Raw genomic sequence first — 17655 nt, forward strand, 5'->3', positions numbered from 1 at the left:
ACAAACCCAAATGTGCCCCTTTCTGTCCTCCCCATCACAACAGTCTGTTTATGCTACATATAAATGAGTCACCCTGATTTGCAAATCGCAACTGGCCAGGACAAAGGGAAGCCAGAAGAAAGTGGTATAAATAAAAAGCACAGCACAATATGCACCCTCCTATTTCAGTATTTAACACACTGGTAACCACTCCATTTCATGGAAGGAAAACATGAGTTACAACTTGAATAAAAAGAACTTTTATGGGAAAAGAAAAGGCTGAGCATCTTGCCTAGAAAAATTCTTTAATATCTCACGTTACCTAATACAGTAAAAGCCTTTTGAAATGCGTTGAGAATTCAGTTTGCATGGGAAATCCACCTGCCTCAGAATGGCTAGTCATCTTTTCAAATGAACGATTTTAAGTGGCAAAATCGTTCAGAACAGAAAAATATAGTATCTTCAATAGACATCTCAAGACAATAAAGTTATATTTACAGGATGCTGTCTATAATCAGAAATCACCAAGAAGCAAAAATAAACTAACATTTCATTGTCCTTTCTCTCAGCAGTAGGGCCAAGAACCAAAGAAATGTGTTCCAGGTGAAATAAATTTCCCAGAACAATTCTCATAAAATAGTTTTTTCCTTTCCCCCTGAGAATCAAGTAGATTAATCATTGGATTGCATGAGACAAAGACAAGCTCTAAATCCTTTATCATGTAAGACCAAAATTCTGTAGGCATTTCTGTTTAGAAAAGCTAAAATGTACAAATAATAAAAACTAAATAGCAAGACACGGTGCTTAGTAGTACCACGGCGGGAATTTATGGTATTTGACATTTGTGGATAAGTTTATTGCTTTTTGATGGGCTATAGCACCACTCTGAGGAATAAAAGATGGTTAGGATTAACCAGTCTTTAGTCACAATATGCGTTTCTAGTAGAAGTATTTCAGAATGAGCACTGAAAAGCCAAGAAACATTTGCATTCTGTTTTAACTGCTTCCAGCTTCATTCAACAGGCAAATGGGGAATCAATTTTAGTAAAGTAACTTGTACTGGATTTGCTACGTTAGTCTGATGATTCGAATAGAAAACCAAGGGACTCAGATCAAACTTACAAAAAGGACACTGCAAATTTTCATGCCAAAAAAAAAGCAATAACAAAAAACATTTCAGATAGTTATTGCTTAAATGAACAGTGGCTATACATGTGAAATTTTGAAAATCATGATTGATAAAATTTCTTTAGTGTGCTAAAATTTATCCTAAGGGAGAGAGAACTGGGTGAGGGATGTGTAGATACTGTCTACTCACTGTGGAAAACTGGCCAATTTCCCTCAGAACTACTTTAAAAACTAGTATCACCATAGTGATTTCAAGATTCGTAAATAAGTAACATCACACATGCTATACAAAGTCAGCCAAATAATTATTTACAGCTACCACTTTACTCAGTCTTTAGAAAGTATAATTTGAAGTTTCCTTAATCTAAAATTTGTGAACAGATAAACTGCTATGCAGAAGCACAAAGATATTTTAAATGCAATCTTCTATAAGAAGTAATTAAAATTTCAAAGCCAAACAATCTAACATCAAGTATGATTTCCTCTGAAACTGACTTTATCCACCAGTTTTTTTCTTCATTCATCTGGATTAACCAGCACTCTCCACTGGTAATCTTTGTAGGAAAGTGTGACACTATCTCCCTTCAAGTAGCTTGACTTTCTAAAATGACTATTTCAGGAGTGGAATTTCTAAAAATAATTCTGTCCCACATAAGGATCAGTCAGTTTTGGAAGCAGGCACAAGAATTCTCAAGAGTGGTGAAACTTGAGAGTGTTGTGCAAGTTGTAATGCAGCATGATCTGTACCCTTGGGGGGTAGGGGGCGGCCATATACTGACGGTCAGCATGGAAAAGGAACAGCCTTACACTGTCACCAGACACTCTACAAAGAAAAGTGTCTTAATCTTGTTTTCAGGTTACAGTCACTCTCTCCTTACATATATTTATGTATATATGTATGTATATACACACTTTTTTTATTGATGGGGTGATGCAGAAAGTCACAAGTGAGAAAAGGACACTAAGTTTTAATAAGGGGAACATAAAGTTGTTTTCACCAGCATAGGTTCACATTACAGAACACCAGTATCGACAGCATTCTCTTGTCTATTTTTGGTACAGAAGATGGTATCTCTCTACATAACCTGGTAAGGCTTCAGTAACTAAAACATAAAACAAACAAAAAACCCAAACAAAACAAAAAACCCAGCCTATTAGTTTACAGTTTATTTTAAAAATTCTGAAAGACACTGCAAGTTCTAAACTTGAGTAGTGCTACCCATACACAACCGTCTGGTCAAGAACGCAGTAAAAGCACGCCCTTTTGGAGGGAGCTTTGCAACAGTAGAGCAGTGCAACAAGAAAAACTTATACATGGCACATTCTCTTCATATTTTGTAATGTAAAAAGTTACAAACATACCTAATCAATAAATAATAATAAAAAAGAATTTGATGTATTTGTTAAGTATCCTAAAACCACTACATAGAATAATGGCAACTTTCACTCACAGATTATTTACATGGTAATACCCAGTGTGGGTACATTGCTACAAAACTCAAAACAGAAGGAGTAAACTTGAAATGTTTTCCTGTAAAGATCTAGCAGCATGACTATCTAATGCTGTTATCCCATTGCTTCTGAAACGGTCCTTTTTAGTCTGTGTCTTCATCCAGTTCATAATTGTCTTTATCATAAATATCTTTCACTAGAAGAACCCGTACAAGCATATTTTCCAGCGTGTTCCGGTCCAGGGAAGTAGATGTGTACCACACGGGGCTATCTGCAGAACTAGAACATTCTGGTTGCAAATAAAAAACATCCATTCTCTGATTAAGATTCTGTGGACTTTGGAGGAAAAGAGAAAAGGTCAATTTCACAAAACACAACAAAAGTCACCATAGCTTTACTTCTTTCAAGAACAACTCAGCCCCCAGAAACAGATATGCTCAGCGCCTTCTGCCTCATTAACTGCAGTAATGTTTTATCGGTAAACTCTTCTCTAAGTAATTGTGATAAAAAAGTAGGATTAGTTCCCTACTATAATTTAAATCCTGTATTTCACAGAATCCAAGACTCCACTAATATATACACTATTATTTCAGTCGTTATTAAAATGGTGCCGATTATAATCTCAAATGCATTAACTTAATGATGCATGTCCATTTCAGAAAAATGAAATGTGAAAAATGATTTAAAATATGCAACACATAAAAAGCCTTATAGCACTGAACTAGAGAATAAATATTAAATACTAACAAGACAATACTGAGAAAGGAATTCTCATCATGCAAATAGTTGCCCACACTGGAAATTCATGAAATTAAACGGATACTCCAGAACAGAGTTTTTAAGAAAACGAACCTTACACCACAGTTAGAAACATGGGCATGCTAGAGGTGAAGTTCATACTTCTAGAAATTCTTGAAAGCCACCCAGGAAGCCACACTATGATTTGAGAAGCTGTTTACAAAGTACAACCTAACTGTACTTTCTGAAAGTGAGAGTGCTTATTTAAAACAACACTCAAAGTGAAACAGTTCCTAGAGCCTGTGAGTTTCAGACAGGGAAGACAGCAGTCATGCAAATGGGGGACCTCCCAAAGAATGTCTTCAGAAAATTGTTCTCATTCACATCTAGGTATTTCATTTTCATCTCTTTTACATTACACATTGTGCCCACTTTTAAACACATCTACCTTTGCACTAGAAGTTGGCAATGCTCAGCAACCTGTTTATATAAAGCCATGTACTGTGAACTTATTATTGTACAGTATAAGGTCTCTTTCTAGTTGTAGTGGGACAATCAAGTAGATAAAATAGAGACTAAATATCCAAAAACCTAAAATAGTTATCTCTAAACAGAAAGCCTAAGCTCCTGCTTGGCAATCAACAGAACTGCTCTAATTCTCTAAAACAGAGATGACAGCAGGAGTGACAGTTTTAAGAGTGATTTCTTAACATGGACTGGAATCCTAAAGTGTATGTGCTAGGGATTTATTTCACAAGAGAATCTGAAGTTATCGTTGAATATAACTTTGGAATATAAAATTCCATTTAAGCAAGAAGAGAGAAATTTCGAAAATTGTTAAAATAATGTCACTTTTTTGTGGGGGGGGAAGAGGGAGAGGGAAAGAGATGAGGAAAGGAGGGAGGGAGAGAGGGAGGGAGGAAGGGAAAGGAGGAAGGGAGAAATGTATATATTGGTTTTTCAAGACAGGGTTTCACTGTGTAGCCCTGGCTGTCCTGGAACTCACTCTGAGTGTTGGGATTAAAGATATGCACCACACTGCCCAACAATACCATCACTTCTATTAAATTCTACCAACTTATATAAACATCTTAAAACTTAAGTTATCAGACTAAGAACGTAGCTCAGCGGTAGAGCAATTATCTAGGATACATGAGGTCATAAGTTCAATTCCCCAGTACTGCAAAATAAAAGTCAAATATCATTAATGTTCACCTTTTAGACAAGTAGCATTCAAACATTTTCACAGGACATCTAGAAGGGTTGGCTGTGTTTTCAATTTGCTCAAATACTGGCTCATCATCCTCATGTTTTCGTTTTCCAGTAGCAATTTTATCTTTAAAAAGCAACAACAAAAGACAGACTCGTAAAACCAATCTTTTTTTCTTTTTGTGTATATATGGTATGTGTATGAATGTGGATACAGTATGCCACAGCACATATGTTAAGGTCAGAGGACTTTTGAAAGTCAGTTCTTATCTGAGCAAGGCCTCTCTGCTTTTGCACTGCATACTCCAGGCTAGCTGGCTTATGAGTTTCCTGTTTCTGCCTCTCCTCTCCTCTCCACAAAGAGGGCAGAGATCACAGATGCAACCTACTGACTGCATCTGGTTATTTCTGTGGGCTCCAGGAATTCCAATTCAGGTGGTCAGACTTTGTGCAGCAACTGGTTTTACTCACTGAGTTATCCTCTAGACCCCCAAAACCAATTCTAAGGAAAAACTGTTTACCCATAGCAAGATAGGATCAGATTCCCTTCAGGGTTTTCTAAGTGGTAGCTTCTGGTAATGTTTAATTTTGCAAAAAAAGGAACTGAGAGACTGTGAATATAGCTCAGTTGGTAGAATGCTTGCCTAGTATGCCTGATGCCTGAGTTGAAGCCCAACTCAGCATAAAAACAGGTGTACTAGTTTATGACTGTACTCAGCAAAGAAAGGAGGATCATAGTTCCAAGGGCCATTTTTTTGCTATATGATTTAAGGCCAATCTAAATTAGAAATCCAATCTCAAAACAAAATAAATTATAACAAATAAATAAGACATTTTAAGAAGTTAAAAGTTTGAAGATCGAGGCAGATGGATATTTAGGAGTTTGAGGCCATCCTAGTCTACACAGGAAATTCCAGACTAGCAAGGATACATAGGTGAATGAATGGGTGAATGAATGAATGGGTGAATGAATGAATGAATGAATGAATGAATGAATACGGCACATTTTGTTGTGTTATATGAAAGTAATTGTCTTTAGGCTCTTAATGAATGCCTGAAGTGGACTTAAGAAAGTTTGAAAGATTGCCCACCACAGGCAATCTCAAAATAAAGATGGTATACTATCAGCGCCTGTTCAGAGATGAAGATCACTTATTGCTCTTGCAGAAGATCTGAGTTCAGTTCCCAGAACCCTCAATGGTGACTCACAACCCTTCATAGCTCCAGTTCCAGGAGATCTGATACCATCTTATGGAACCCTCGGACGCTGCACATATGTGGTACATACATATATTTGTGCAGGCAAAACACATTCACACACAGAAAAAAAAAAAATCAATCTTGATCTTAAAGTTACACTACCTTCATTGTCTGTTCCACATAAGGAAGACACCTGATATCGAAGACATGCTTTATTTTCCATTGTTAAAGGATTTTTTTTCCAATGCCTAAACACAGTGCCAAAGGAAAGTCTTAAGTGTTGCTCCACTGTTTTCAGGCCAAAATACTTAGTGTTAAAGTAGAACAGGGTGTTCAAAAGAGCTACTGGAGAGTGTGATCCTAGCTGTTTTATCCTCCAGAGATAGTCTTCTTCAACTCGAGAGAATATTGACCCTTAAATAAAGAGAACTATTTTAAAAGAATTATAAATACAGCAAACAGTTTTAACTTAACCGTCTAGAAATAAAATGAATTTAAAACAGTCAAATGCCAATCCGCTCTGCACATTACATCTATGTGAATAAACCTCAGAATTCCACATTAGCTGTTTTAACAATATAGAGACTGGTAAACAGTCTATGGAACCACCATCCACAGAATAAAGTACAGTCCTTCAGTAGGGCAAACACAGTATGATCAGAAAGCAATTTAAAATCTGTATAATTTTTGAAAACAACACGTGATTCTCATAAATTTCTTCACATTAGAATCTATCTATTGTAGGTCTTAAGATATAAATATCTAAGCTTTGCACTCAAAGAAAGTGGGTCACAAGTTTTACAAAGCTCTTCACAAACATTAGTTACTGACTACATGTATTTACAAATGAATGCATAGGCACAAACATCTTATGCTCTAATTTAAATTATTTCCTAATTATACTTAACATACTTTCTGTAAAAATAACAATTCCATTATTAACTATCAACACATATTTAAAACAGCATTACCATCTGGAAGGATGCTTGGTTGCCAACTTCGGAGTATTTTATTCAATTCTTGCTCGAACATCTGGTATCCTGGATCAATAAATATGTTGTCCTTTCGATTACTACCACATAAGTACTACAAAAAAATTATTGAAGAAAAACCAGCTAATTATAAACACTGAATGTATTATACTTTTCATTTCTTAAGAAAAAGTTTTATGTTTAATAAAAGCAAGAATTCTAGTAAAACACGAGATTACTGTCCTTGGTTATGTGCGTACAAACTGAAAAAGCATAAATTACCAATCAACCACTGGTTAAAGTACACAAAGCTGGAAAGCATAACACAAAATCCTGAATGTAAAAACTGTATAAGAATCATCATCAGTCTGGGGTCACAGAAACGGCTTAGCAGGTAAAGTATTTACCATGCAAAAGCCTGCCAACCCAAGGAAGGATCTCAGAGCCCACTTTTCAGCACTGTCCTGACTGCCATCTGTGTAGTGTGGCACGCACTGCTTTCATCGCATATGCACGCTGCGCATGCACACACCGCACCAAACACACACACACACACTCATTAGTCTGTCAGACAAAATACAGAATGACTCCAGTTTATAACACACATGGAAAAAACTAAGCATTTTAAGGAATAATCAATGATTAAAGGAAAACACTGAGGAGTTGACTCCCTGTGCTCTCTTGTTCCTCTGTCAAAAGTGCGTGTACATGGTTGTGCTTTTGGAAAAGCTGAGAACCTAACCACAGTTGCAGCACAAGGGAGGAACACCTGATTAATGTGCTCAAAGGCCTGGGCATTAATTCCAGTATAGCAGAAATCAAAACAGACACAACCTTTTCACCTGAAAACTAAACAACTTAGAAAAGAATCCAGGCCCTTTATGGTGTAACTTCACCATCACTCTTTGTACTTCACACCTGGCATCCCGCCATGTTAAACATGGTTCCTGGGAAACTGACTAACTCTGTTTTCTGGGGATACCATTCTCCTCTCATCCTTTCTGTCTAGGAATTTCTACCTGTATTTCAAAAAATTCAATTTAAAAAGTCTTTCATGCTGTGTACACATTTGTGCAACATGTGTTTACATGCTGTAATATGTGTGTGCACACATGCATGTGGAGGCCAGAGATGAATGATGAGTATCTTCCTTAACTACTCCTCCATGTTTTTGTGAGACAGGGTCTCTCACTGAACATGGATTTTACTAGCCCCTTCTCTCCACCTTCCTAGCACTGGGGATTACAAGCAAACACCACCACACATGGCTTTTTACATAGGTGCTGGGTATTCAAATTCGGGTTCACATGCTTGTACTAGAGGCACTTAACCAACTGAGACATCTCCTCACCTCATTGTTACACATTTTCCTGAGATACTTGGGTAGAATTCATGTCCAAAACCTGTGCTACAAATACTCTTTGGATAGAGTACCATATAAATATTTCAAATTCTTGAGCAAACTGTATTATAGTGGCCTCCCTTGATAGACTCCGTCATAGCCCATTCTGTCTGGCCTCAAACTCAAAACCATCCTGCTTCACCATATGCTAGCATGTTCCACGTACCATGACTGGTTTACAATGATTTTTTTAAGTCAAACTATCAGATTCTACTTGATTTTTCTTTTGTTGTGGTGGTGGTATTTTTTTTTTTTGTTTTGCTTTGTTTCTTTGGGTTTTTTGGGGGGCGGGGGGAGATAAGGGATGGGAACAGGGTCTTCCTATGAAGCCCAGGCTGACCTCACACTGCTGAGCTTGCCTCACCCTCCCAAGTACTAATATATTCAGTCCAGACTCAAAACTTATGAGCTACTAACCTGGACAAGCTACTAAACACATCTCTCCTCATCAGAACAATAAAAAATAGTAATAGGAACATCCAAACACTTAGCATGGGTACATAGAAAATTAAACAGTAGCAGGTAGTAAATGTAATTTAGCAATAGGAGTATGTCAATTTCCAAAACATGCCAATGTCCAGTAAACAGGAAAAACTAAAATGAAGGATTAGTAAAACTCAAGTTCACTTCAAAAATATTATTTTTATAGTATATAAATAATGCAGTCTTAAAGTCTCATGAATAAGAGTTGGTTGTTTATACTTTAGTAATTACTCAAAACTACTCACCTGTATAGAACTTTAGCTACACAAGCCATTGCTCTACTATTTCTTAATTTAATAATACGGTGCAAAGTTTTAAAACAAACTCTGACTACACCTACCTATAAAATACTCAAAGGTAAAATGCTTGAAGAAATTCTGGAATGAAATGAAGTTAATGTCTAGGGAGGCTAGGGAGTTTGAGGATAGAGAAATCTATCCGAATCTACTATGAAATTCTCAAAGAATAAAACTACTAAAACAACAACAAACAAACCCTCAATAACAACTAAACCAATCAAGCAACCAAAAACACTAGAAGCTCATTTTTAGGATATGTCAGGAAGATGCTTTTTTTAAAAAAAAAATTTCATACAGACTCTAAAACACAACAAAAATAAAGAAATGGATTTTTTAAAAAGCCTAAAACTTTCTCTTCCTTCCCACCAAACCCTACTGCTCTGTTTTACACAGAAAAATAGTTGATTATTACATTTGCCTGGTCAGAGATATTGTCTTTTGAAAACAAAGGGCATGTACATTGCTACTGTGGTCTAAGTACATATATTTATATCCTGTACTTATACAGAAACATCAGCAACTCTAAAGGGAATTCTGTAGCTAACAGTCTAGCCACCACTAAGAAGTGATGCCATCTCCAAACATACACCACTGTTAAGACTCCTCACCTAAGATGCATGAAGCTATGGATGATGGTGCATGTGCTAATTCCAGCATGCAGGAGGCAGAGGTGGGTTTCTGTGAGTTCCATGCTGGTCAGGGATACATAGTGAGATCCTGTTTTGTTTTGTTTTCATACGAAAAAGTGCAGTTAAGTCTATTGTTTTTTGCTTTGAAACACAGTTCTGAGAACTTGAAGATGTACGGAACATATATACTATGTTATAGAAAACCACAAAGTACCTAGGAAAACCTTTTATATACCCTAGGTATTTCCAAAGAGATTAAATTCTACCTCTCTTGGTAAACCAAAAGAAATTCCAGAAACCTGGCTGGAGAAATGGCACACTCGAGAGTACTGCTCAATCCTGAGGACCAGAGTTCAGATACTAGCACCCACATCTGGCTCGCAAACACCAGCTCAAAGGTATCTGACACTCTCTCTGGCCTCTGTGAGCACCCAAACACACATGTGCACACATACAAACACATACAAATTAAATAAAAAATTTCTACCCTTAAATTTTCAAAGGCATACTGGTATCTACAAACTCTACCACAAATTTTCCTAGTAATACTGTATTCAAAAACTTACCTCCTGTATACCAAGACAGAGGTAATAGATGCTGTCAGGTGCATAATTCTCTCCGTTTGGTCGTCGGATCTCATTAACAAAATGGGCTAACCCATAGTTGAGCTCAGCTGTGGTATGAGAGAGTAGATCTTCTTTTAACTTTACTGATTTAGCTAAAAAGAAATAAAATAATCAGCAACTGTCATGTCTCTGCACCCATGTTGGACAGCTTTTAACTCCAGCTTTAACTCTGAGGCCCTCTTCTGGCTTTCACAGGCACCCATACACACATGGAATATATTCACAAACATACACACAGAGACAAAAATAACATTAAATCCTGGAGTAGAGATGACAAAGTGATTTAAGAACAATGACCATTCTTCCACAGGATCTAGGTTGATCCCCAGCACCCACATGGCAGCTCACTACTGTCAGTAACTACAGTTCAGGAACTCTCAACAGTCTTTCTGGCCTTGGTGGGCACCAGGCATGCAGGTGAAACACTCATGCACATGAAATAATAAATCTTAGGGGGGAACAAGACATTAAATATTTAAAAATATTAAAATTAATTAATTACAGAAAAAAGATTTTTATACAGAACTTATGATAACAAAACAAAAACACTTACAGGATTTTAGCTCATCTAATACCAGAAGATCTTCATCAAGCTGCCTAGTTTTGACCCAGTGCTTCCATGCATTTACACCATATGAATACTTGAAAGGAAAGCTGCATTCCGAGTTGTCAGAACTATCATCATGAGACTGGTATCCTGACACAGCTTTTCTTTTGGTACCCTGGCAATAAAATAGCACTGTAAATCCTTCCTTTATTCTACATTATTCCATGACTTCTATACAAGGTATCTTTGAAGAAAGACAACTAAAAAAGAACTGTATTTATTTGTGTGAGAATTGGCTTATACTCTGACAACGGATGATAGTTATCCATACTGCTTCTTGAAATCTACCTCCATGAATGTTTCCATACAAATTACTTTGCATAATAAAATTAGAATTAATGAAAAATACAAGATAAATAATAGGATTCTAAATGTCAACTTGAGAAATCTTTTAATAACTTCCACATATCAGAAATTTACTCTTAATCCCAGCACTTAGAGAGAAACAAGTAGATATCTGCATTTAAGGCTAGCCTGGTCTACAAAGTGACTTTCAGGATAGCAGGGCTACAGAAAAACCCAGTCTCAGACCCCACCCCCCAAAAAATGCAAGAAGTAAAAAAAAAATTAAACTTACTCGTAGACAAGCAGAGGTGGTACACATTTTTAATTCCAGCACTTGGGAGGCAGAGGCAGGCAGATCTCAAAGTTAAAAGGCCAGGCTGGTCTACAGACTGAATTCCAGGACAGCCAGGACTATACAGAGAAATTCTGTCTTGAAAAACCAAAACAAGAAAAAAAGAAATGTACTCTTTACTTGGTTTTTACTGTTCTTTGTTTCCTTTCTTTTCTTATTAGTGCTGAGGATCAAATCCAGGAGCATGCACATGCTAAGCAAGTATTTGCCGTTACTGAGTCACAACCCCAGTTCCTTCCTTTCAATGTTTGATGGTAAAGTTGATTGCTTGCTTGTTTGTGAGAAAGGGTACCCGTATTTAGCCCAGATACTCTCAAGCTCACTATGCCCAAAAGGTCATGAAGACTTAGGCCCAAGTTTCTATTTTTAGCTCTAACATTTAATACTATGACTCATTTCAGTTAATGGCTATGTATAGTGTCTTTTGGAAAGGTTTTTTTTGTTCTGTTTTGAAGACAGGATTTCTCTGTGTAATAATCCTGGCTGTCCTAGAACTTGCTCTTTAGATCAGCCTAGCCTCCAATTCAGAGATCTGTCTGCCTCTGCCTCCAGAGTACTGGGGTTAAAGGTGTGCACCACCACACCCGTCTGTGTATGGTGTCAAATAAGAGCTCACTTTTATCCTACTATGGATACTCACTCCCTTTTTCAGCTCTTTCTTTTGACACAATTTTGTGAAAGTCATTTTTTTTAAAATGCCTTTGATCTGGCCTTGTGTTCAAAGTCAGAAACAGTAAGTTGTTGATACAATATTAAACAAATTTAGATTTTCTATGTCTGAATGATCAAACTGTATGGTTCATATCTAGTTTTTTTTTCTTGTTTTATTATTGTTTTGTTCTATTATTTTAGGGGTTTTTTGTTGTTGTTGGTCATTTGTTTGGTGATGTTTGGCGTGAAACAGTATGCCATTTATCTCAAGCTGACCTCAAACCTATGATCCTCCAGCTTCTAACTTCCTGCTAGAATTACAGGCATGTACCATGACACCCAGTTTATGTAGTGCTGAGAATCAAACAGAATTTCCTGTATGGTAGGCAAACACTCTACCACTGAGATATATATCCCCAGATCCCAACATGTCTTTCTCTCTGTGCTGGCATGTTTAAGAATAAATTATAGGCCGGACAGTGGTGGCGCACACCTTTAATCCCAGCACTTGGGAGGTAGGCAGATCTCTGTGAGTTCGAGGCTAGCCTGATCTACAAGAGCTAGTTCCAAGACAGGCTCCAAAGCTACAGAGAAACCCTGTCTTGAAAACCAAAAGAAAAGAAAAGAAGGAGAAGAAAAGGATAAATTATACCTCTTCTGTATTGATTAACCTAATGAAAAATAATGATGAAAAAACTAACCCTTGAAAATCATCAATTCCTTCCCTCTTCTCCTTTTTGAGACAACCTTCCTGCCTCAGCCTACCAGTGATTAGTTATGTGCCACCATGCTCACCTAGAATCTAAATACTCTATTATTGTCAGAGTTGAATTTCCTTTTTAAGACAACTACTTTCTATTTTGACCTTGTATTAAGATACATTTTAATGAGCTGGAGAGATGGCTCAGTGGTTAAGAGCATTGCCTGCTCTTCCAAAGGTCCTGAGTTCAATTCCCAGCAACCACATGGTGACTCACAACCATCTGGAATAAGGTCTGGTGCCCTCTTCTGGCCTGCAGGCATACACACAGATAGACTATTGTATACATAACAAATCAATAAATATTTTTAAAAAAGATACATATTAACATTTATCTTCCTATATTGTCAAGCACAAAAAAACAATGCATCTTTCTCTGTCTGAGATGCTGCTATAGAGATACTAAGTGACTACGAGACATAAAAATATTAACAAAGTCTGTACCTTTTTTTTAGATCGAGGTCTGGGCTGCTCCTCATATTCTTCTCCAAAAACAGGTGGTAACAAAAACTCGTTTTCCATATCAAGCTCCTCTGCAGCTGACAAATTAGAAAATCTTTTATTGTAAATAGAACAGTAAAGGTTTACATTACACAAACACAGCAATAAGGAATAGTCACATGGCATGAATGATGATTCAGATGTGAGGATAAGTTTGAGGTAGGCTAGGCAGTATAAGACTAGGATAGAAGTCCGAGTTTAGATAAATCAACAAGTATCAATACATAAATTTCATAGAACTATATGATACTAGAAAAAGTAAACAACTAAAACTTTAGTTGGAAGACCTAAAATGCCAATCCTATTTAATCTATTAACTCTTTTTCATAGCATGCTTTATATTTCCCTCAACAGGAACTCAAAATTAGGGAGAAAACGAGAAAAGGAAAGCATGCTATGGAATTCACTTTAGAAAGTCTAAAATTGCTAAGAAGCAATGGAATATGTTATAGCACAAATAACAAAAACCCAAAGACAGAATATAGCCTTTTCATTTGAACACGAATTCAACATTAAGAAAAATGCTATCAAACTCAACATGCTGACACACTTATGATCCCAGCGCTAGACAGGCTGAGGCACAGACTGAGGGGAGTAGGGGCCAACCCAGAATATAGAACAAAACCCTATCTTGATCCCTACCTCCACCCCAACAGTATCAGGACCTTTGAATTGAAAAGAAACAAGTATTATATTCTTCTCTAGTGTCTAAAGCTCCTGTAATGAATTAAGTTGTCGATGGGAAAGGAAGAACAGGATGAAGGACACAGTTAGGTGGAAAAGCAGAGGATGAAAAGCACATCCCCTCATCCCCACAAGTATGGAGACAATGAGTAATGACATTAACATTGATGATTAGTTATCTTAAGTACAACTCTATAACTTGATTTTAACAGTGATAAAGTAGTATTTAAGTACCTCTAGGGAAATCTATTTCGATATCCAAATCTGGTTCATATGGTACATCAGGCATGTTGGATTGTATATCTGTGTCAGAGTTCTTTGTGAGATCCGAGCCAATTATGTCAGTCTCAATAATTACACCTGGAAATAAACAATATTTTATTAGAAATTAAAGTTTCAAAAAAAACTGAACAGTATCTATACCTAATCTGCCAAAGAAAGAAATACATAACTATCTTAATAAGTAAGCTACTATAAAATTTGTAACTATAATTGGAAACTTTTAATACTATACATTCTGGCTATCCCTTCTCAAAAAATAAATAAATAAAACAATGCCCATGTTAAGAGTACTTTTCTGTGTGTGTTTGTGTGTGTAACAGACAAACAGACAGACACAGAGAGACAAGTATATACTTGCTAGCGTGGCACAGGTGCATCCACACAGATGGGCATGCATGTGGAAACCAGAGATTGATGTGTTTTTCTTTGTTTACTGGATCCACCTTTCCTCCTAGTTCTACCTTCTCCATTCACTGGGGTGATAGGCACAAGCCACTGAGTGTGACCCATTGAGTTCTGAGGGTCTAAATTCAGGCTCTCATACATGTGTCACAGACACTTTACTGAATGAGCCATTTCCACAAGTAAATATTCTTAAAAGCAATTCCTTGTCAGAAATAAATTTATAAAAAGTAAATAACTAAAATTTTCAAACAAACTTTTTGAATTTTGACCAAGCTTCCACATAACTCAGTATATACTTGTTTGTAATTAACATATTTGTTTGGATCAGCTGCTTAACTTTCTTGATGTTGTATAGTTACAAATGCACTCTATTCAATATGTACTGCAAAGTGATGGTTGGTCTCCAGACAGAGAAGTAAGACAAATGCATGCAAATAGAGAACAAAGGGTTCACAAAACAGCATGACATTCTTATAAAGGATTGATGATATGGTTCCTCATTCTTTTTCCATGCAATCTTGCTATGTCATGTACTGTACTGGGAACAACTAGAACTCACACTACCGAGTACAGCGAGTAAGTGATTATGTTTTGTTTTAATTAAAAACAAAAACCATACCACTAGTTATAGTCCAATAAAATTTTACGATCCCCTAACAACACTACAAAACTGCTACTACAATTGTCTTCTAGTGTAAAGGCAATCAGGTAATTCAGGACTAAAAAGGGATTCTGAATATTACCTAAAGGCTAGGAGTAAGAATAAATATTCCAAGGAACAGAACTACCCACAAATCATCTATTAGGTAGCAAACAGTATCCAAACAGAAAGTGGAATAAATTCTGATTTAGATAAAGCAAATTATATTTAATTCATGTAAGAAATAGAATAATACTGGAAAGTATCCATCATAAAATAAAATCTTGGAAACTTACAAGTTACTAAGAAAAATAACTCCACTGAAGTTCAAATCAAATTCTATTACTATTAAAAAAAAAAAAAAAACAGTGAGTGAGTGGCTCAGGAATCAGGAGCAAATGACTGCTCTTGCAGAGAACCGGGGTTCAGTTCCTACCCCACATGGTGACTCACAATCACCTGTAACTCCGTTCCAGAGGACACAACACTATTTTCTGACCTCCCCAGGTACCAGGCACACAAGTGATGCAGCTCTCACACTCATAAATAAACCTTTTAAAAACGTTTGATATTTTTAAGAGCACAAGTAAGTGTGTGGTGGTAGGTAAAAATAATCTTATCTACTTGGGAGGGTGAGGCTAGAAGCCCTCTTCAGTACAAAAGTTTCTGTCCAAAGCACATACCAAGACTCCATCTCAAGAGAGAGAGAAAAAAATGGAACAAATCATTTCATTGGAAATTAATCTTAGAATTAGAGCATACCTGGATCAAGATGGATGTGTATCTCTCTTTTCAAAAATATTTATTATTTTACAGGTGTTTTGCATGCATTACAGTATCTGGGCCTCACTTATATGTCTTATGCCTGTGAAGCCAGAAGAGGGCATGAGAACCTCTGGAACTAGAATTGTAGACAAATGTAGGCATGTGGGTGTTGGAAGTCAAATCCATGCTGTTAACTGCTAGACTAAAGTGTGTATCTCTTAATATAAAATACACTTCTGCTATATATAATTCCTTCTCCTACTCCCGTATTGTTTTGTTACAAGATTCGTCTGTACGTACTGTAACAATGAGAATGCACAGAACCGATTCCCCAAACCACTTATTGACAAACTGTGATATAGTATGGCTCACTGTTGATATTGGATGCCTCTGTTTTCCCCTCATCTTCAGTCATCATATCTGGCATTGTAAGCAATTCTGTATCAAGAGGATCTGAAGAAACTTTGCTTTTTACATCTTCAACCGTGGCAGGAATCTTCTCACTGCTTTCCAATGGAGCAGGCAGAAACACAGGAATGGGCACCTAATTAACCAAAGCATTTAATGTTAGGTATATTAAAGAATAAAAGAAATTTCCACAAATTAAATGCACAATATATTACTATATAAATACACTAAAGAAGAAAATCTTTGGGAAGAATACATATCAAAACTAAGATGTGTACTATGGCAAGGAAATCCCAAAATATATACTTTAAAAAATAAAAATTAAGAAAAAAAAAGCTAAGTTCAAATACACTATTCTGCATATTACATGTGATTTGTAATGAAGTGAACATTTTAAGAACCTCTAGTTGGGCTGGACAGATGGCTCAGACGTTGAGAGCACTGGCTACTCTTTCAAAGGTCCTGAGTTCAATTCCCAGCAACTACATGGTGGCTCACAACCATCTATAATGAGATCTGGTTCCCTCTTCTGGCCTATAGACATACATGTAAGCAGAACACTATACATAATAAATAAATAAATCAAAAAACCAAAAAACTCTAATCTATGTTTCATTTCTAAACCTTATGGTTTCACAAAACATTTCTTTTGAAGATGAATTCAAATGTATAATCAATAATGTCACAGTACATACACTCATCTGCTCAATTTAACTCTTTGAGATGACCATATAAACAAATATCATCATGATAACAGGAAATTGACAAAAATCTAACTGTAGAAGAACAAAAAAGATGGCTTCTGTTGGGTGTAATGTCAACTGCTCTTCATATGCTCATGTGTTTGATCATTTGGTCTCCAGGTGCTGGTGCTGCTTTGAAAGGTTGAGGAATCATTAGAAGGAAGAAAACCTCTTTGGAGGAAATGACACTTGAGTCAGGCTTTAAGGTTTTATAACCTAGCACTACTTCCTGTCTTCATCCTGACTGGAGATGCAGGAAGACCAGCAGCTCTCTCATGCTCTTGCCTCCATGCCCTCCCTCCTAAATCATGAACCAAAAGGAAGCTCCTTCTCGCATTGTAAGTCCCTTTTGTCACGGTAACTGTAACAAGTACAGCAGTACAGCAGCTAGAGACCATCCCAAACTGTCACGGTAACTGTAACAAGTACAGCAGTACAGCAGCTAGAGACCATCCC

The 17655-nt window shown here is 36.6% G+C and overlaps 1 protein-coding gene across 1 annotated transcript in view; it reads right to left on the reverse strand.

Moving 5' to 3' along the window:
- Positions 1-267: 267 nt before the first annotated feature.
- Positions 268-17655, reverse strand: part of Zmym2 (zinc finger MYM-type containing 2) — a 72752-nt gene continuing 55364 nt past the window's right edge. Inside the window, exons 16-24 of the mRNA XM_005355438.3 lie at positions 16421-16592; positions 14191-14316; positions 13216-13310; positions 10670-10838; positions 10057-10208; positions 6678-6792; positions 5869-6120; positions 4513-4633; positions 268-2895 (exon numbers count right to left, since the gene is read on the reverse strand). Of these exons, the coding sequence (XP_005355495.1) occupies positions 2703-2895; positions 4513-4633; positions 5869-6120; positions 6678-6792; positions 10057-10208; positions 10670-10838; positions 13216-13310; positions 14191-14316; positions 16421-16592 (1395 nt within the window). The 3' untranslated portion in view covers positions 268-2702. The remainder of the gene's footprint in view (positions 2896-4512; positions 4634-5868; positions 6121-6677; positions 6793-10056; positions 10209-10669; positions 10839-13215; positions 13311-14190; positions 14317-16420; positions 16593-17655) is intronic.

The sequence above is a fragment of the Microtus ochrogaster genome, chromosome 17 (genome assembly GCF_000317375.1).
Source record: "Microtus ochrogaster isolate Prairie Vole_2 chromosome 17, MicOch1.0, whole genome shotgun sequence".
NCBI lineage: Eukaryota > Metazoa > Chordata > Mammalia > Rodentia > Cricetidae > Microtus > Microtus ochrogaster.